At 49.9% G+C, this 21391-nt stretch overlaps 2 protein-coding genes across 2 annotated transcripts in view; one reads left to right on the top strand and one right to left on the bottom strand.

Moving 5' to 3' along the window:
* The window catches only part of LAMP5 (lysosomal associated membrane protein family member 5), a 10559-nt gene extending 6541 nt beyond the window's left edge, over positions 1 to 4018 (top strand). The window contains exon 6 of the mRNA XM_031058272.1: positions 3014 to 4018. Coding sequence (XP_030914132.1) covers positions 3014 to 3192 — 179 coding nt within the window. The 3' untranslated portion in view covers positions 3193 to 4018. The remainder of the gene's footprint in view (positions 1 to 3013) is intronic.
* Positions 4019 to 7124: 3106 nt separating this feature from the next.
* Positions 7125 to 21391, bottom strand: part of PAK5 (p21 (RAC1) activated kinase 5) — a 145569-nt gene continuing 131302 nt past the window's right edge. Inside the window, exons 4-9 of the mRNA XM_005422586.2 lie at positions 19349 to 19672; positions 16419 to 16552; positions 14638 to 14764; positions 12138 to 12263; positions 9847 to 9981; positions 7125 to 9261 (exon numbers count right to left, since the gene is read on the bottom strand). Of these exons, the coding sequence (XP_005422643.2) occupies positions 9106 to 9261; positions 9847 to 9981; positions 12138 to 12263; positions 14638 to 14764; positions 16419 to 16552; positions 19349 to 19672 (1002 nt within the window). The 3' untranslated portion in view covers positions 7125 to 9105. The remainder of the gene's footprint in view (positions 9262 to 9846; positions 9982 to 12137; positions 12264 to 14637; positions 14765 to 16418; positions 16553 to 19348; positions 19673 to 21391) is intronic.

The following is a 21391-nucleotide window of genomic DNA, read 5'->3' as shown; positions in this document are numbered from 1 at the left end:
CCTCCCCGCTGTGTTGTGGACCTCAGTGCCTTTGCTTTGAATTCTTGGGGTGAAACATGCTGTAGAAATGTTAAAGTACCCTTTTATAAATGTGAAAGTATTTTTATTTGTCATAAAATTATGTGGATTAACATGGTATTAATGTTAAAATAGAGAATTAACCCTCCTAGCAGTCAGCACCCAGAGAGCTCACTTCTGCTGCAGATGTGTTTGTGCTTAGCACTTCCCAGTGCCTCCGTACTGGGTCCCCCCATTCCCATTGCCCCTGCAGTCTCCAAAGAGCCCAGGCTTTGGTGGTCTGCTCCAAAAGGAGAAAATGGATGTTTCTGGTGTTGTAGGGCAGAGGCAGCTGTTCTGCCCAGGGAGGTGCAGTGGGTCCAGCTGGGTTTGGGGATGTGCTGCTGGAGACTGACAGCTTTGCCTGCTGCTTTTTTTTCTCCTTCCTGTTGGCTTTCTTGATTATTTTATTTTATTTTAATCCTCTTAAAAATAGTGTCAGGATAAAGAACTCTCTTCCTTGGTTGCTTGCAGGAGCTGACACCTTTTTGAGTTGTGACACAGACCCTTAAACACAGCCTGGCTTTCTGTGGACCATGGATATCTGGCCACGTCCTCTGGCGTGTTTTGTGCTCTGTAGCTGGTTTGCTTTGGCAACATTTGATGGAATTCAAATGTTACAAGTGGGGGCTTCAGAGCTGGGTCTGTTTTCTGCACTGGTGCTTTTAGCTTTGCCTTCTCCACTGGCTGCAGCCCCCCACATGCAGCCTGTTCTCCTGGAGCATTCCTGTTTGGGGAAAGGTGCAAGGAAAACCTGGTGTGTGTTTGAGCACGGGGAATCCTCTCAGCTGGGTTTCCAGCAGCATCCTCTCCATCTTCTCTTGGGTTTCAGCTAAGCCACTTCCCCAGCAGAAATCAGTGTCCAGCCAGAGTGGTCTCGTGCTGCTTGGCAGCTCAGCACAGCCTGTCTGCAGCCATGGGGGGGTGCACAGGAGCTTGGGTCCCTCCCGTGGGAACGGTGCTGCTCTGTACCTGTGGGGAGTGGGCTCAGAGCAGCCCTGGCCCCACAGCACTGCCCCCTGAGTGGCTTTTCCTGCTGTCAGCTCAGCCTGGCCTTGTGTCCCTGTGAGCTGCTCAGGCCTTGGCATCCTAAACTGGGAACAATTCCATGGAGCACTGGAAACCCAATTTTGGGAGCTAAGTAACCATCAGGATTTCTGCCCCCATTCTCCTCACTACAAACAAACAAAACCCCTGCATTGCAGCAATTGCTGAGTCGCCTGTGCCACAGTCCTGGTGATTAATCACTCCTCTGGTGAAACAGTGAGCAACTGGAACTGAAAAGGACATTCTTGTGTGTTAGACAACATTCCACTTTTGCTTTTTTTTGTTTTACCTCATTTACAGCTTGAAATGTTTCCTGATGCCATTGCTGGCAGGAGGCTGCACTCCAGGACGTGGTGGAGCTCCTGGAGGTGCCAGCACCGCTGGAGATGGGTCCCTGCTGTCACCTCCTGCCTGGGCCTGGGGCTCTCTGGGTTTCTCCTGCTCTTTGCCACATGCTGTTAGATTTGTGGAGCAACTGCTCTTCGTGGTTATTGCAGATCTCTGCAGTCAGCTGCCTGGGGAACCCATCTGGACAGTCATTAGCAAGGGGGAATTTGTGGTGCCCTTTGTATTTGTTCATCTAACACACAGCTTTTCTATTTTCCCTTTCTTTTCCCCCTTAAAGTTGTCATTGTTTCCAGCACATTTCTAATACAATGAAGACAGAGAATTGTCCTTCCTGTATCACGTACCCTTTTTTTCCCCCAGAACTGGCATTTTTCTCCTTTTTAGCCTGGCAGCCCCATCTCAGCAGCATGGACCCTGCCTGTCCACCAGCACAATTGTTGAGAAGCAACAATCCTGTGGGGAAAGATGTGCATCCTGATCCTGTCACCCTGGCCTGCAGTAGGCTCTGGAAGTGTAAGGGAGAGCTGAGCCAGGATTACCAGTGTTCCATGTTCCTGACCTTGGTGGCCTTTCCAAGCTCAACAGAAAAGTATTTTCCCATTGTATCACTATTTTCTAGTGGTTTATTAGGCTGTGGCAGAGACTCGTCAGCCAGAGACAAGAGCACTGGCAGGGCTCACGTTGTTTCTGCTGCTCCTTTGCTGTATTTGGTGGACAGTGTGGGGTGCTGGGGTGCTGTTTGACACAGACACACACGTGTGTGCTCTGCCAGGGCTGGAGCCGTGTCCCTGGGGAGCTCACAGAGAGGGGCAGTGGTGCTGTTGGACCTCTGCCAGCCTGCAGATAGAGGGGGAATCTCTGGGTGATGTGCAGGGTGAGTCTGGTGCAGAATTAAAGCCTTCCTGATGCTGAGGCCTCTCCAGACTCTCTGCCTGAATAAACAAAACAGCTCTTGGGGCACTCAGGAACCTCAGGCTTTGGCTGCCCCGTTCCCAACAAGGCCATCAATGTGTGGCAGAGAAGGCTGAGCTTATGGGCATGGAAGTGTTTCTCCAGCGTGTGGGCTGGTTTGATAGATGTAGCCTCTCCCTGCCTTGTGAGTGATTCCACTTTGCTCCAAGGCAATTGATTTTCTCCCCAGGGCTCTGCAGGCAGCTGCAGCCACTCTGTTCTGCATGGAGCCGTGACCGGGGAGCCACAGCTCACGGCATCTCAGCCACGTCCCTCTTCCCCTCTTCCCTTCTTCTTTCCCCTGCAGAGTCTCAGCCATGTCCCTTTTCCCCTCTTCCCCTCTTCCTTCCCCTGCAGAGTCTCAGCCATGTCCTTTTTCCCCTGTTCCTTCCCCTGCAGAGTCTCAGCCATGTCCTCTTTCCCCTGTTCCTTCCCCTGCAGAGTCTCAGCCATGTCCTTTTTCCCCTGTTCCTTCCCCTGCAGTCTCAGCCATGTCCCTTTTCCCCTCTTTCCCCTGTTCCTTCCCCTGCAGTCTCAGCCATGTCCCTTTTCCCCTGTTCCTTCCCCTGCAGTCTCAGCCATGTCCCTTTTCCCTCTTTCTTCCCTGCAGAGCACAAGTGCCCGGTGGACCAGCAGGAGCAGCTGGAGGAAACGCTGCCCCTGATCCTGGGGCTGATCCTGGGGCTGGTGATCGTGGTGACCCTGGGCATCTACCACATCCACCACAAGCTGACAGCCAGCCAGGTGCAGATCCCTCGGGACAGGTCTCAGTACAAACACATGGGGTAGGAGCAGCACCGAGCAGCCTGGGCACTGATCAGGTAGAAAAAGCAAAAGCACTTTTTTCTGTGGGTGAGGAAAGGTTCTGGGGGTAAGGGATGGTATTCACAGCACCTAATCCTGGGTATTTCATGGAGACACCCAGGCTAAGGCTTGGCTTTAACACAGCCTCTGTAAGGAGAGTCAGTGTCTGAGGTGTCTGTAGGTGGTTTGAATACCTCCTTTAAGCAGCTGGGCTGATCATCTGGAAACAGAAATGCTTCACATGTCAGAGTTTCACACTGGGAGCACAATTAGCTTTCTTGTTTTGTTCCTTTTTTCCCATCCCAAGAGATTCTTACCTCCCCTGTGTCACCTTTGGAGCATTCAGCCCTCCACGTTCCTGTCCATGCAGGAAGCAGGGCTGGGAGACAGAGCCATTGCACAGGGCTCATTCAGGCCCTCCGATGATGGGACTCAAACCACATCCCCAAGTTTGCACTCATGTTAAGGAAAGCATGGAGGCAAATGCAGGTGTGCTTTGGGAAAAAAAAATAAAATTCAAGGTCAGTAACTCCAGTGGAGCAGATCACAGCTGTGGAGCTGACCCCACACCTGAGACTGGGTGAAGAAAGTTTGTTTTTGCTTCTTGAGCCACATCTGAAGTAAACTTAGAAAAAAAAAGAAAATAAGTATTGATACACAAATTATAAAGTGCCGTGCTACTGCAAGTCAACTGAGAAATGCTTCTGGCTGGGCATCCTGCACGTATTGTGATTGTGGTTGAGATGTTACATTGCTACCTGCAACTGATAACTTTCACAACAAAACAAAAAAAAAAAAGAGAAAAAGAAAACTGTAATGTTAAAGTTACTATGCAGATTATTCAGGTATAATCTAATGTAACAGAAAAAATATAAGGGAACCCTTGAAATCTATCCTTAAATGTAGATGATTTTTAAAATTAATTAAAACATGTACATACATAATGCTTGATTTGCCTTCTTAATTTGAAACGATGTAATGCTTTGTGCTCACTCCATGGTACCAATGGAATCAGAACACAAATGCATCATCTGAGTGGATGGCATATACAGGATTTATTTCCAGCAGTGGTTGTGCTGCAGATGGCTTGATGAAGACACCATGGTGGGTCAGTGTTCTCTAATTTGTTGGTTGTCCCTAATTTTCTTCTATATTTTGGTTGTTTTTCCAGTGTGTTGTGTGGGCAATGATGTGTTTTAGTGTATAGTCCAATTCCCACTGAGCCCTCTGACTCCACTTGGCTCCAGTGTTACCTCAGCAGGAGTTAGGCCAGGCCTTGTGTCTATTTAGGGTGTGGAAAACACTACCTTGTTCTTAAACTGATTCAATTCAGAGGCTTGATTGTTTTCTTTCAGCTTAAAACTCAATCAAAAACAGTCATTTCAATGTTGGAAAAAGGTAAGAGAAGAAACTTACCTGTTCTTTAACGCTGTAGTCTCCTCCAAAATGTATGGGTTTTTTGATGAAGGTGGATGCAGTATAAGCCTTCCTTTAGTCCTGCCTTATTCCTGGTCTCGTTTCTGTGTTATGCTCAGCTGTTTTCTCATTTGGATGCAAAAAGCAAAATTATGGCACTAACAATGATTGTGGCTTTGCCCTTTTCCTGTAGAACTGCACTGAAAGGGTCCTGGGTGAGCTTTAGACTGACTGAGTGCCACTGCCTACAATAAGCTGGTAATTAAAAAAGAAAAGAAAAGGTTCTTTTAGAGGCAGTTAGAAAAAGGCAGGGGTAGCAGGAGGGTGAATAAAAGGATTAAAGGTTCATCCTTAATAGAGAGGAGCTTTGTCCTGCCTCACCCTTGTCTGCCCTGGGGCCAGGCAGGCTCTCCCAGCCAGCTCCCATCAGCCTGGCACATCTGCCACTGTGACCTCCCAAAGAATAATCAAACACAAAAAGGAAGCCAGCAGCTGAGCTGCAGATGCCAGAGCAGCCCCTCCACTGCCATTTGTGTCCTGGAGAGGCCGTTCTGGCACGGGGCTGTGGGAGGGATGGGACAATGCCCCCACCTGCAGCCCTCCCAGTCTCTCAGAGGACAGTCCCACCTGGCTGCCTTCCTCCTGGGAAGGGGGAGTTCATGGAGCTGCTGAGGGCAGCAGGAGCGGGGCCTTGGCTGAGTGTGGCTGCAGGAGTGGCAGTGGCTGGGGACACCAGGCACAGGCTGCTCTGGGGGAGCCTGTGCCCCGTGCAGGTGGTGGCAGGCCCTTGCTGTGCCTCCTCCTGTGAGCACGACCTGCTGGCTGGAACAGGGAGGTGCTCCCGAACATCTGTGTGGATGTAAGATGGAAAAAGGCTGGTTGTGGTGGCCTCTGTGACCTGTCCTTAATGCATCCTGCACCGACCCTGTCAGGGCACTCACAGGGACTGACCCCAGAGCCCTGAGGTGGTGGCAATGGCCACTGGATGGGGACAACCCCCCAAAAGCTGATGCTGCTCCTGTGCCTGCCTGAAGGGCTTCTGCTGCTTTTCCTGGCACATGAGGGCTTCCCTTAGGAAGCACCTGGCTTCACCTTCAGGGGGTGAGTGTGTCTGTAAGCTATTGGGAACACAGGAATACAAGAATTCATTTCTTGATTTTTCTGAACTGACAGAAAATATTATTTTGGTTGAACAGAAATGTTTTTGCTTTTTGGGGAAGAAAGGAAAAAGAAACAATAATTTAATGTCGGTGACAGTTTGTGTCCCAGATTGATGCATCTTGGTTGAAAAAAAAAGTTATTTAAGCTTTTGGATGAAAACCTTTTAAAATCTTTTCACTCTCCCCATCCTTTTGTTCACATTTACTAAAATTGATGTGAATTCTCCATTGCTTTAAGCTTTTCAAGCCTATTTATGAAAAATTATTTATGAGAGAGATTATGTCCAACTTCTCTCCTGCCTGTCAAACTGCAGCAGCATCTTCAGGATGGCAGCACTTTGTTGTGATTTAATTTAGTATTTAGCTTTCATTTATTGATGGCTTTTTATGGGTGAGCTGCAAATTGAAAGCTTTGCTTTCTAGATGTTTATGAACACAGCAGTAGAAGGTGCATAAATACACCTTATCACCCTACTGAGCTCTGCAAGGACCTGTAATAATTAGGCACTTACTAAAGCAGCTGCTAATGACTTACAGAGTGCTTGTGATTAGACCTTTAATTATCAATTATTGATGTATTGCTGAGGAGGGGGCTGACACAGCCAGGAAATGTCCTGGCCTCTGCTACCACGGTGAGGAGTATTTGGGAGTGGTTTTAGAAGTGTGAGCTCAGAAATAGCCACCATTCCCTAGTGACAGGTGGGAATCATTTCACTGCAATATCAGCCTCAGCTTCTGAGTCAATGGATGCTCTTCACATCCTTATTTGTTTGCTTTTAGGTGATGGCATTACATTTTTTCAATGTATTTTGAAGTATTTACTGATGTCAGGAACCAAAAGTAATAGAAATGCTCACCTGTAAGACTTGAAGGTAGCAAATAACATTATAGATTCACCAGCTGACTGGTGCTGCTGGGGAAACTGGGGACAACTGCTGTCTGTAGGTGTGAGAGACCAACAGCTGGGAGCTAAAAACTGGGGATGTGTAATTAGGGATTATTTAGGGGATAGAGAAAGGGAGGTGGGAATGCACTGACACTTAGAAATCACTTGGGGCAGCTCTATAAATCACTATTTATATATATGGATGTGTATCATGCATGTGTATCTTGTGTGTTTATATATATAACAACACTTTTTTCTTTGTTATACAGAATATATAGGAATAATATAGATATATATAAGAATAATATATATCTATATTATAAGAACATATATATATATAAAAAATAAGAACACTTTTTTTTCTTTGTTATCTGCTTGGTCCAGTACTGTGAGACTGAGTCAAATCTATAAAGTAGGAAAAAGGCATGGGGAAAAAAAAAACCCCACACTGAAACTTAAAGTGTTTATTAATTAATTTATTGAACTTGCATGTGCATTTGTTTCACCAGTAGCTGGTGTTCACAAAAAAACCCCTTTGAAATTGACAAAACTCTCAGTAAACTCAATGAACACTGCTTAAAGTATCTAATGATAAGAAAATTGCAGAAAATTCTTCACTTGTACAGCCTAAAATGTGCTGAGTATTGAAGAAAAAACTCCCACCAACCCCCTTTTTTATTCAAAGATGGTTAAAAAAGCTAATTTTGTAGCTAGTATTAAGTTGTGCCGTTGCCTGGACTGGTGCAGCCTGGTTTCCTGAGTTGTCAAGACTACAAAAGAGAGCCCTGGGAGGCTGGGGGTGCTCCCTGCTGGGGGGGCTCTGGGAGCCAAACATTTTCTTCAGTGTCTTCTTCAAATGTGCAAACAGGGCTGGGGGGAGAGAGCACGGGGGGTAAGACACTGATGTAAGAACAGCTCTTCCATGTTCCAGGTCATCCTTATCTCCTTTTTTCCTTTTTTTTAATTGCTTCTCTCCCTCCAAATATTCTTTAAGGGCAGAACTAAAGGAGCTTCTTTACTATTGGCAACTCTTCTCCCAGAGGAAGGCCTTTAAGCAACAGCTCCTGCCAGGTTTAGATGTTTGGTTATAATTTACTACAATAAATAACAATTAATTTATTAACTATGAAATTTCATAAAAAGAAACAAACTGTGTTTTCACAAAGTTGGCTTTGTGGTTCTTAAAGATACCATAAAATGAGGTCAGTAAGAAAAAAAAACAAACTTGAAAAACATGGCTTTTGTATTATACAGAATTAAAAACAACTAATTGTTAATAAATAAAATTAGTTTCTCATTGATATAATTATGAAGCACTTCTAAAAATTTTAAAGGCAAATCTATTTAGGCCTACAGTTAACATGCAAAGTCATCCAACAAATAACACAAAATTGTACTGCAGTAGTCAACTGTTGCATCAACATTCAGAAAGGTCTAGACAGCAGCACAACTCCTCCTCTCTGGCAAACGCTGGCAGCTCATCCCAACCCAACCCATCCCCTCCAGGGCTCTGCCTGAGCTCTGGGGCTCCCTCTGGGCTGGCAGGAGGAGCTGCTGCTCTCCCTGTCCCCTGCCAGAGTGCGACAGCAGTCATGGAGGCTGCTGTGGTGGCAGAGCTGGCCTTGTGGTGGCATGGCAAGTGAAGGGTCCGCCCAGGCTGGGAGGTGGCATGGCAAGAGAGGGCTCAGCCCAGCCTGGGCAGGGGCACTGGCCCCCAGCCAGGGGAGAGGGAGAGCCTGACCAGGGCTGGGCTGGGGCTGCCTCTGTCACCAGTGCCCCAAGCCAGGCTCTGCCACCACTGCCAGCCATCCCTGGCTTTTCCAGCTGCTGTGAGGGCAGGATGAGCCCCCTCCTCCCCCCATGGGAACTCTGCAAAACTTTACAACTTCCTAAAGGTGGCTGTGGTTGCTTTTTTTTTTTTTTTCCTTTTTTTCTCCTGTTTTCAAAAGGGTTAAAAAAGTAGGAAACTTCATCTTCTCAAATTCTCTAAGTTACACTTATTACTTAACTAACACAACAGGTACATGACAAAGAACTGCAAGTTATCAAAACGTACTGTACAGAAAATTACAAACTTCTTGCAAAATACATTGCGCTGCTCTGGCTGAGATAAAAAGTGCTTTGTTTGTCAGAAAAGTGTTCTTCTGAGCCAGAAGTGCCTCAGGCCATGGTGAAGCTCAGCTGTTTGGCTCCTGCTGCCTCGCCCAGGCTGGCATTGGGTGTGCCCTGCCTGGCAGCCATGGTGCCCGGCCTGCTCCTGTCCCTGGCACAGCGGGAGCAGGGAGCACTGCCTGCCCCCGGGCATCTCTGTACACACACGGCAGTGTTTCCTCAGGGCAGCTTTCCTCCTCAGGGCTCTGCTGCTCCTCCTCCTCCCTGCCTGCGGGTCCCGCACGCCACGAGCCAGGCTCTGCACTGCCCCTTCCCAAAGAGCCCTCAGCGGTGCCTGTGCTGCCTCATGAGGGGCACGATGCAGGACGGGGGCCCGGCCAGCTTCAGGAAGGGGTGTCTGAGCAGCTCCTGCGCCGTGGCCCTCTGCGAGGGCTCCCGCACCAGCATGGAGTCCAGGAAGCCCCGCAGCACCGAGGAGACCTGAAACACCACACGGGCATCAGGGGTGGCAAACACAGCCCCTCCAGCTGGGCTGCTCTGGCCACGCTGTTTTCTTGGGAAGGGAAGGGACACTCTGATCTCCCCCACTGCAGCAGCTGTGCTGAGCAGAAGGGCCGTGGGTCAGTGCTGGTGTTTGGAGTGTTTGGGTGTCCCTGGGATACAGAACAGCATTAAGGTAGGCTGAGGGCTCAGGTCTGAAGGAAACACCCCCTAACTGGGAGGTGCCCAAAGGCTTGGGCACCTCACATGGATGTACCAACCCACCTGCAGCAGGGCAGTGAGCTGGGCTGCTCTGGTCCTTGGGCAGGGTGGGAAGCACAGGGAGCTTGGGGCTGTGCCCAGCTCTCTTTGCCATCTCTGACTGCAAAAGCAGTGCCAGGGTCAGGCACAAACAAGGCTGTGACTGATGGCTTCAGCCTCTCTTCTGCCCCACCAGGAGCCCTGCGTGGCACCCACGGCTCCAGGGGCCCCTTGGAGGTGGGAGTGAGGGTTTGGGCAGGCAGGGTGTGCCGGCAGGGTCCCTGCCAGGGCCAGTGGCAGGCCCTGGTGGCAGGGAAGGCTGACCTTGTGCGTGTCCTTGACGCGGGGCGGGAGGTTGTCCCGGATGCGGCGCATGGCCTGCAGCGGCGGCTCGTTGAAGTACGGCGGCTCCCCGTCGATCATCTCCATCACCATGATGCCCAGGGACCAGATGTCCACCTGCAACAGCACAGGGCTCAGGGGCACTGCTGGCACAGCGCTGGCTCCTTGCTGCCTGCCCAGCCAGCACCAGCACCATCCATTGTTCTTTTTTACCAGCCAACCGTGGCTTTCCTTCTGCAGGGAGTGCTTGACAGACCAGACCAGCAGGGGCTCACAAACCAGGCTCTGCAGCTGCCTCAGGTGCTGCCCGCTGGAAGCTCCACCCTTGGAGAGGCTGTGTCCTGCTGCCCTGCATTCCAGCTGCACTGACTTGCATCCACTGAACGCCCCCCAGGCTGGCCCTGCAGCTGCTGGAGAGCAGGGGAGACTTCAGCTGCTGTGGAATCACTTACTCTGTTCCCCTGGAGCTTAAAGACTATGGCACCTCCATTCCAGAGCCCAAGGCAAACGCAAGCACTCACTACAGCCAGGCTTGTTTACAGCCAGCACAGGTAGCACATTATGTAACACCTCTGGAAAGTGATTCAGCTCCAGCTCAAAAAAAATCACTTTTCTTTCCTTTTCTTAGTCCTGGCCTGCTGCAGAGCTGCTCCAGAATCCCAGCCCTCTGGTGACTGTAATTCCTGTCATTTGCCAACCCAAACACTGCCAGGGCCAGTTCATTCTGCTTTTGCTCTTTTGCCAACACTATCCTTTAGCTTAAATCCTTTTTTTCCCCTTTCCCTTCTGGTGAGGAAACTTAATGCAGCCCTAAGTTCAGCCACTTTATAATCCCCCTAAGCTATTAATGGGCTAATAATAGTTGATGCTATTATCTCTGGAATGTCTTCTCCAACAGCACAGATCCTGGGTGGAGAGCAGTGCCTGCAGGGTGCTCTTACTGTGCCGTGCCAGAGCAGTGTGAGGATGGAGCAGCTCCTGCTCAGCTCATCTCCCTTCCCTGAGTACATCTGGATTTGTAGATGTGTTCAGTGCAGGTACGTCTAGTGAAGCCATGTGTGACCATCCCGTGTCCTGGCTCTGCAGCAGCTGTGTCCCCAGGCAGAGGAGCAGAGGCAGCTGTGTCCCCACAGAGGAGGGTGTGTCACTGTCACCGGGTCCCCTCTGCCACTCACAGCTGCCCGTGCAGGGGCTGTGGCACTGCAGAGCTCCCTCCTTGCTGGGCTCCTCTGAAGGCTTCCAGTAAATCGTGTGCCTTGCCTCTCCCAGAACATCAGGCAGTGCCTGAAGCAGCTCCCACAGAGGAGCTTTTCCCAGCCCCGTGTAGCTCCCTCCTTGCTGGGCTCCTCTGAAGGCTTCCAGTAAATCGTGTGCCTTGCCTCTCCCAGAACATCAGGCAGTGCCTGAAGCAGCTCCCACAGAGGGGCTTTTCCCAGCCCCGTGTCCCAGCTGATGGCAGCAATGACTGCACGGAAGGAGCCCGTGGATGGAGAGCAGTCCTGCCACAGAGGGTGGCAGTGCAGCCCCCAGCTGGCCCCGGCTGCTTCCCTGGCTCTCCTCTGGAGCGGGCAATGGCAGCATGAGAGCAGAGGGGCCCTGGCACACACTGGTGCCACCGGGCTGGGCAGGGGGTGTGTGAGGTGGCTGCTGCTTTGGCAAGGCAGCTCCAGCCTGCAGGCTGGGTGTTAAACAGCAGCACAGGGCCTTTCACAGTGTGCAAATCAGGGCACTTCCCTTCACTGCAGCACCCCAGGCTGAAATATGGGAAAGCATTGCACTGCTGGGAGTGCTAAATGGAGTTGTTATTTATTACTTCTTCCTGGGGAAACACTTCCAAACCAGGCACGATGCTGCACTCTGGGGCAAACAGAGTTACTGCTATTTAGCACAGCTGTGCAAATGTTCCTGACCTGCACAGCTCTGACACAGCTCCACGGGGCTGGGATATCCCTCCTGCAGTGCCCTGTGCTCACCTGGGATATCCCTCCTGGGACAGCCCCTCTGCAGTGCCCTGTGCTCACCTCAGTGCCACCTGGAGCTGGGAATGCCCTCTGGAGTGCCCTGTGCTCACCTCAGTGCCACCGGGAGCTGGGAATGCCCTCTGGAGTGCCCTGTGCTCACCTCAGTGCCACCTGGGGCTGGGACATCCCTCTGGAGTGCCCTGTGCTCACCTCAGTGCCACAGGGAGCTGGGACAGCCCCTCTGGAGTGCCCTGTGCTCACCTCAGTGCCACAGGGAGCTGGGACAGCCCCTCTGGAGTGCCCTGTGCTCACCTCAGTGCCGTAGGGCAGGCGGGATATCACCTCTGGTGCCATCCAATAGGGTGTCCCAACCAGGGACTTCCTCCTGGGGACCTCCTTTGACACTTGGGCACAGAACCCGAAGTCAGACAATTTTATCTGTGAAAAGAAGAAGAAAAAGCCCCTCCTGAGTTACAGGACAAAGCCCTCCAAGGCACAGCTCCAGCTGCAGGGACAGGGGTGGGAGCCCAGCCGGGGTAACACACAGCTCATTAAAGTGAAGGGGAGAAGTAGGAGGGTGGCTCATTCCTGATGTCATCTGTCACAGCCCATTGCATCTCCACCAGCAAAGGATGGGGAGGTGATAGATGGCTTATAACACTTAAAAATAAAGGAAAACAAAATATTCCAAACAGAACTCCCATGCTTGCAGTTATGTACATGTGATACCCAGTAATACACATATTCCAAGTGACACCCACCCCTCCTGTGGTTCCTACCAGTTTGTACAATCTCTGGGTTTGCCAGAAAATGTGGAAACAAGTGACATTCACCCCACTCCTTTTTGTCACCCACAGAAAATAAAACCCCTTCCAAGGGTCTGCCAGGCCCAGGACCTCCCACTGTGGGTGTCACTGAAGGAGATGCCATCCTTGGGCAGCAGCAGAGCAAAGCTGGAGGAGGCAGGGAAGGGAACAGGACTCCGTGCCAAAGAGTGAACCTGTTCCCTTTGCTGGCAGCTCAGGAATCAGTGCTGTCCTTGAGCAGCTGTGGCAGTGACCTGAAATAGAAATTACGGGATACACGAGCACTCCCGAGAGCAGCTCCTGCTGCATCATGTGCCTGGCTCACACTTTTATGACTGTTTTTTTTTAACAACAAAAATTATGGAAAATTATCACCTCCCCCTCTCTGTCGCTGTACAATGCCAAGGTGAAAGTTCCACAACAAGCTGGTCTGAGGGTTGGTGGCATCACCCCCTTCCAGAAACAGCTTGATCCTTAAGGCTAAAATCTTTTTTTTACCCCTCCAAGTACTTACTTGGAGGCCTGGAAGCTCTCCAAGGGATGCTCCTGGACATTTTCCTGACCTCCATCACTGCCCAGTCCCATGGTGACCCACGCCCCAGGTCCCCAGGCTGTGCATCCCATCAAGTACTCGTGTCTGGGGATACAGAGGGAGCCCAAACAGCCCCAGGACAACTGGAGTGGGAAGCTGCATAAATCCCTGCATTGTGTAGACTTATTGTCAGCACTCTCTTTTGGATTCAGCACAGACATTACTTTTTTTAAAAGTTACGGATATTATTTTTAACAGAATTACGAAATGATTGTTGGTATTTCTAAAACAAAGCCAGTAACTCCAGTAGCTCCACGCTAAATGTATTTTTCAGTTTACAGGATGAAGAATGGAAGAAATAATGCATATTTTGGAAGCAGAGCCCAATCTTCTTTTGTAGGAGCACAAGAGGTTTTGCATATCTATTGCTCATTGGAGTACATAAAAGACGAGGATTTTCTAAAAAAAGATAATTGCACAACACAGCCATGAAGAAATCTGCAATGCAGATAATAAGGACTGGAGTAATGAGTATAATGAGGCACTGTATGCAGATCCTGAGCACAGATCAGATGTTATTCCAGCAACATGAACTGAAATCACAACTGAACAACTCCTACACACGTGGGATTGGCTTTCCTTGACAGGATCAAGAGGAGCAGCCTGTGGCTGCTGCAGGAAGAAAATCCCTCTCCCTTGGTGAGTGGGCATTAAATTAGGCCAGCCTTTGGCTACAGATTCAGCAGGCCTGGGGAGCCAAGAGCTTTACCTGGGGAAGGGGAAGGTCTGGATCTGCTTCCAAACCAAAGCTGCTGGGGGGGTCAGTCCAACCCTCAGGTCTTGCCTTAGACAGGTGTCTAAGGCCAGTGGAGCAACCCTGATTTTTTTGGTGTGCAAACCACGTTTTATTTAGTAAGCAAGACTTGTGCAGCATTCTGTCCCCTTCTCCCCCTGCTCATTAACAACACAAAGGCACAGCAAGCAATGTACACAGAAGTGTGGGACAACTTTTATCAAGCATCTTAAAAGTGTGAAAGCTACTCTTACCATCTGGGGAGGGTTTCAACAGTAATGCAGATTATTTCCTATTTGCATAGATTGATGCTGGCCTCCCAGCCAGCTTGGGGAAGCAGAGCACATGTACAGAAACTGCTGAGTAAGTGATAACTAAGTGTGGTAAAAAGGAAGTGTTTTTGAAAGGCATCAGGGTAGGAGTGGTGCAGTCCAAAGAGAGGTCTCCCATCACTGATCATCACCCTTACTGCCTAGTTTCCTCTGCCACCGCCTCTGAGGCTCCAATTCCTCCCCAAGGACTCTGCCTGCAGCACAGATGCCAATCACCAGAGAGGCCAGGTCTGTGTTTCTTGGATTCAGCTTCTCCCACAAGGTGTTCACACCCTCTACCAGGTGCCCTGTGCCACTGCCAGCCCCGCGGTGCCCGTTGTTCCCAGGGCACCCCTCAGCCCGGGCTCACCCTGCCGTCGCTGGTGAGCAGGATGGAGTCGCTCTTGATGTCGCGGTGGATGACGCCCTGGTGGTGCAGGTAGGACAGGGCGCGCAGCACCGACACGCACACCGTGGCAATCTGCTCCTCGTTCATCCTGCAAGGATGGGACACACACAGCTCAGCCTGGGGAGGGGGCAGGCATGGGCTCCTGTGCCAGCCCTGGGCAGGAGATCTGCCTGCAGCACCTCTGGGGCCACTCCTGCTGCTGATTCTGGGAGCTGAGGTGTGGGGAGCAGCCCTGCAGCGAGCTCTGCATTAGTGTCAAAAGCTGAGTGTGCCACGTGCTGGGCTCTCTGGGAAAGCACAGAAATTTCCCTCTGGGAAATCACAGAAATGCCTTATTTACAGTAAGCTCGCTGCTTGCCAAGCAGGCTTCGCTACTGGGATGGAAACAGGTGTGGAATAAATAAATATGAGGAAAACCACCCTTAATTGTGTAGGCAAAACATCAGGCCCTGGGTTGTAGCTCTTTGAGAGCACTTTCATGCCTTCTATAAAAATACTCTGGGTGTTTCAGCAGAAAAACAAACAAGAGTCCTCATTTCTGTGCACAGCTGAAAAGCCCCACTGGGGGGTCATTCTCTCAGCTACAGTGCAATGCCTGGGATGGGCTGGGCGCCCTGGTGCCACTGTCCCATCCCTGATGTCCCCAGCATCTCTTTTACACAAGCAGAAGAACACCTGTGGAGATTTCTGCTTTAATTTGTGTGCCATTTGCAGTATTTTAGCAGGATCTTTGAGGGAAGGTCATGCAATGTAAAAAAAAAAACCACCCAGCAGATTAAGAAAAGACTGTTTTGAGTTTAAAAACAGATGACAGCTCTTAAGAAGTGGTGTCCTGGGAACATCTGTTTGCTGTCAAACTTCTGTCAGAAACATCTAAGATAGATCTTTTAATGGTTTGGGAAATACTTGCAATACTGTGATTTATTTCAGCACATAAGCTAACACTCAAAAGTAAAACACCTGTGTTCTAACTCTTGGTAGGATCTAAAGCACCATTTAACTAGGAGAGAACACAAATTTTCTAATTTATAACTCCTTGCTTTTGTTCTTGCTCCCCTAAATATTCTCCCACTGGTTTGGTGTGGAAATTCTAATTTTCTTTCATTCAAGAAGAAATTAAATAAAGAATCCCTCTTCCCTGTCTCATTTTATCCAGCTCATCAGAAGCAGATGAGCAAAGAGCAGATGTAAAGAGGGCTGTAAAATCTAATGTCTCCCCTCAGCAGAGGCAGAGCAGTTCCATACACTGCAGCTCTTGTGCTGGCTAATTTCCTACTTTAAAGGTGGGATATTAACTGAAATATGGGAATGTGCTCCACCATAAGCACAAAATATTCTGACATAAAAACACTTTTCCCCTTATGTTTTGGGCTTGGTTTGCAGATAACTTTTGTGAGGAGGAATCACCCTTACAGCAGACATGGTTATGACAGCAAACCCAATAATACACATCACCAAACAGGGAAAAGAACTTTTTTTCCCCCCCCCATTTTAGGAAGTAATGGATAAGAGCTGTGTGGTGCTAAACCTCTTCCCAAAGTGTTAGCAGACCCCCAGCCCCACCAGGCCCTCCCAGGTGTTTCTTTCCCTTTGGTTCGGCAGATGCTGCTGCTCCCAGGAGTTCACCTGCACCTCTGGTTACTGATGGTGGCACAGTGAGCATGCTAGGAATGGGTTCAATCCCAGAACAAATAAAATGCAGGGATCCCTGTTCTCTGAGTGTCTCTGTGCAGTTTGCCCACCTGGTGTGAGTGACGATGTCGGTCAGGGCGCCGCCCTCCAGGAACTCCATCACCACCCAGAGCTCGTCCCCCACCAGGTAACTGTTGTACATGTCCACCACGTTCTCGTGGTGGTAATCCCTCATGATCACCACCTGCAGGGGCACAAAGGGACAGCTGCCAGTGCCACAGGCTCCAGCTGACACTTGTTGTGACCTTCTTTGTCACCGGTGCTGAGGGAAGGACCTGCGATAAATCACATCCTCCCTCATCCTTACGCCAGCACATAAACAAAATCAGAATATTTACATTAAAATATCAGTCCTTGTAAATGCATCAGGGGGAGAAAAGAATCTCTGGTTGTTAGACTATAAACAGTAGATAATTGTTTTATTTCAGCCTGCAGGAACAGACCTGTTTATTTAATTGGTTTTTTATTGCCACTTGCTTTCAGTACAACAGATTCTTTTTTTGACCTGATCAATCCCTTAACACATCAAATCATTTTTATCACGTAGTAAATGGCACTTTGCATAGATTTTCAACAGAATGCTGGAGTAAGGCCCCACAAAACTCACTCAAAGAGACTTTTTAAAGGCTTACTACTGCTTTTTGTGTACTCTGAGTTAGAGACATAGGAGAAATACCAACAAGAAATTCTCAAGAGATCAAACAACAAAAAACTTCACTGGCAACTTAAGAAAAATCCGAGGACTTTGGTAAAAGGTTTTGTGCAACATTGAATCCATGTAAAACACTTCTCAGTGCCCATTAACTTGGCCCAATCATCTTGGCAAACCGTAAGCTTTTAATTTGATTGTAAGTTCAATTTTAAGTTACTCGAAAATTCCGAGAAGAGGGAATTAGAAAAAGGAGAAAGAGAGAAAGATAGAAAACACATAGAAAGGGACACATAGAGCCACCAAGCCCTGGGTTCCAGCACAGCTCAGAAAGTCCAAGAAAAAGTAGAGTTTGGCTTAAATAGCCCTTGGCCTTCCTGGGCCCTTCCCCTGCTGGGGCCTGCAGCCATTTGGCCACTCTGGGGCTGGGCAGGGCTCCTCGGGCAGGTGTGGAGCAAGCACTGTCCCCAGGTAGCAGGGCACTGCCCCCACAAAAATGCACCCCAAAGGGACTGCCCAGAACTGGCACCACCACGGTGGGGGCAGCCCAGCCAGGACAGTGGCCATGACCTCAGGGGACTGAGGGGGTCAGAGTGACAAGCATGAGAGAGAGAGAGAGAACAGCCAGGCAAGGCTCCATCACAGACACAGGGACTCCTCACAGACACAGGGACTCCTCACAGACAGAAGGACTTCTCACAGACAGAGGGACTCCTCACAGACACAGGGACTCCATCACAGACAGAGGGACTCCTCACAGACACAGGGACTCCATCACAGACACAGGGACTCCTCACAGACAGAGGGACTCCTCACCGACAGAGGGACTCCTCACAGACACAGGGACTCCATCACAGACAGAAGGACTCCATCACAGACACAGGGACTCCTCACAGACACAGGGACTCCATCACAGACACAGGGACTCATCACAGACACAGGGACTCCATCACAGACACAGGGACTCCATCACAGACACAGGGACTCCTCACAGACAGAGGGACCCCTCACAGACACAGGGACTCCTCACAGACACAGGGACTCCATCACAGACACAGGGACTCCATCACAGACACAGGGACTCCTCACAGACACAGGGACTCCTCACAGACACAGGGACTCCATCACAGACACAGGGACTCCATCACAGACACAGGGACTCCTCACAGACACAGGGACTCACTCCATCACAGACACAGGGGCTCCATCCCTGCTGCAGGAGATTTTCGGATGACACGAGTGACTGGAGCGTGGCAGGGAAGCAGCTTGGTGCTGCACAGCATGCAGGACCTGCTTCAAGCTGTCACTGCTAAAGAGATGCTCAGGTAGAGCCAAGCACAGCCTCCAGCAGAGGCAAAGCCAACCCAAAGAACCAGCACAGACATTCACTGTGTAAAGAAGAACTGGCTGAAGTTTAAAAGAACTGTTTAATATTGTAATTTAAAAATGTGATGTTTTCAAAGGTTTTAAAGAATCCAATCTGTCGTGTGCTGAGGGAAGACAGACTTCTTATAGTGTATAGGAAACAAAATATAGAATTAAAAGGTTCATTCTCACAGGAGGCTTCCTTGGGAGTGTTTTTGGTATTGATCAGGATATTTACAAGTGATCTCAGAAGAGAGCAGTGAACACACCCCACCAGATGCTTTAAGGGAGTAAGTTAAAAAAATGAGAAACTCTTCAAGTTGCAGAAGGTACTCTCAAGCCCCAAACAAACTGGGTGAAAAAATGGCAAATGAAAACCAGTGCTCTGAAATTTAAAATAACATACAGAGGGAAAACAGCCCCCCATAAGCAGCTGTGGGCTCTGAGCTGGCTGCAAGCACTCAGGAGAGGAGATGTGGGAATTAACTCCGATAATTCCATGGAAAAGGACTCACAGCTCTTAGCTTAGTACCATCAAGACAGTCCAGGGAGTGTTGATAGTTAGGAGAGAAAGGAGGGAGGAAACAAAAAGCACATGTGTGCCAGAAATACAGCACACACACTCTGGAATAGCCTGGTTAGTTCAGATCCTCCCTCCTGGAAGAATCAGCTGTGCCAGGAGACAGACAGAAAAGGCAGCAGGGCCACGTCTGAGCATGTGACACACTGAATGGAGCAGCTGATACATCTCTCAGCTGTTTCCTGGGACAGCACCAGAGGTTTCAAGCCTGGAGGAGAAGCAGCTCCCTTGAAACTGCAGTGGCTATACAATATTTATACAAGCACAGACGTGTGGGACCCCTCAGCTCGTTTGGAAAGGTATGAATGTGGCTCCTGATGGTGGCATTTGGCCCACGTCTCCTGTTGAACCCAAAAACCCCTGAGACACCCCCGAACCCCTCCTACCTCATTGAAGAGCAGCTCCCTCCTCTGCTGCTTCCTGAGGTCCATCTTCTTGACGGCCACCTGCTTGCCCGAGTGCCGCTCGGTGGCGATGCACACGATGCCCGTGGAGCCCTCGCCGATCTTGAGGAAGCTGTCCAGGTACTCGCGGGGGTCCCCGGGGCTCACCACCAGCTGCAGGGCGGCGCGGAACTGCTCGTGGGACACCCTGGAGGGCGCCTGCTCCGAGCACGAGCCCCAGCTGGGCGGGGGGTACGCGCCCGGCGCCAGGCTGGCTGAGGCACAGAGCGGCGGGCTGACCACCAGCTGCGCTCGGTCATAATCCACCTGCAACACACACACACACACACATGAGGCTGGGAACAGCTCCTTCCCTCCTCCCTGCCCTGCCCTGCCCTGCCCTGCCCCTCCATCCATCTCCAGCCCCCTGGAGGGCCCAGCAGAGCTGGCACAGCGTGCTGCCACACTGCACCCGCTCTGCTCAGCCACGGGGCTGCAGTGCCCTCAGCACACACAGGACATCTCCCGTGCATCCCTGCTCCCTTCTTCTGTCCAGGTACCTGTTTGGGCATCCCAGAGTCTTTGCTGAATCACAGAATGGCCTGCGCTGGAAGGGATCTATGCCCAAAAAAGTGTATCTGCTCTGCATCTGCAGTGCCCTGCAGGCTCTCTGGGCCATTTCCTCCCAGAATCCATCCCTGTCACATCCATAAAACTCGCCCTCTAGCAAATTCCAACCTGTGTCTTACCAGTACCTGCATTTTGATTCTCAGCTCTTAGCCTTTTCTTATGTTTTTCTGCAGCAATTCAGGGATAACCCAACCCCTCCCTGAGGAGGTGGTGGCACCCTAAAATCCCTGTCACCTCCTGTCTTGCCGTGCTGCCAGCTGTTGTCTGAGGACTGCTTACGTGAGTCTGACGAGGAGCCTAATTCAATTCACCATTTCTTAAATCATTTTCCACAGTGACACACTACTTAACTGCAGTGTCACAAAACTGCTAATTTTCATCTGAAATCAGAGCAAATCGCAAAGGAAATTATCCCAATGGGAAGCCTCGTTCATTTGTAGGTTCCTTTTTTTTTTTTTTTTTATTTTCCAAGCTTCTCTAAGCTTCTTACATTGAAGGCTAACGAATACTCCACATTTACAAACATAATGGTTTGCTTGCTTCCATCCAAACTAAAACACCCCAAAAGATGTAGAACCAAAAAAACCTACCCAGAAATCATATTTTTTTCCCCTGGAAAAGAGCATCTTCACATTTACAATATGTGACTCCTGACGATGTGTGGAGCATCTCAGGGCAGGGGGGCGGTCTGACACAGGCTCATCATGTAGCACAATTACAAATAATTATGGCAAAGAGTTCATTTAATCAATCAATTTCAGTGGCATTGCACAGGGATGGACAGAGCAGCAAACTCTACACAGCTCACGGTTGCTACTATTACTGCTGGCTGCCGGCCAGGAGTCCCTGATCCATGTTAGTTAAATGCACATTAATCTGAATTTGGCAGTGTAATCAAGGACCCAACTGAACTGTGAAATTGAATTCTGCGGTGGAACATCATTTGACCATTTTATGCTAAGACTGCAAAAAAAAAAAAAGTGAAAAGAAAAAAAAAGAAAAAAAAAATCTGCCGCAGCATCAATTTATCAGCGCGGGCTCTGCACCGCGAGGAGGAGCCTGGGGCCGGAGGCGCCTCCGGAGCAATTCTCTGCTGGCCTTTCCCACCTCCCCGTGAGCCACCAGGGCTGCTGGGCTGCTGGGCCTTCCTTCACTCCACCAGGCTCTGGGGAAAAGGGAATGCCCCTGCAGAGGGGCTGCTCAGAGGCTTCCAGCACAGCTTTAGTGGGGAAAAGGGAATGCCCCTGCAGAGGGGCTGCTCAGAGCCTTCCAGCACAGCTTTAGTGGGGAGAGGGAATGCCCCTGCAGAGGGGCTGCTCAGAGCCTTCCAGCACAGCTTTAGTGGGGAAAAGGGAATGCCCCTGCAGAGGGGCTGCTCAGAGCCTTCCAGCACAGCTTTAGTGGGGAGAGGGAATG

Source organism: Geospiza fortis, unplaced genomic scaffold, assembly GCF_000277835.1.
Source record: "Geospiza fortis unplaced genomic scaffold, GeoFor_1.0 scaffold275, whole genome shotgun sequence".
Lineage (NCBI taxonomy): Eukaryota > Metazoa > Chordata > Aves > Passeriformes > Thraupidae > Geospiza > Geospiza fortis.
This window is presented reverse-complemented; position numbering and strand designations above follow the sequence as displayed.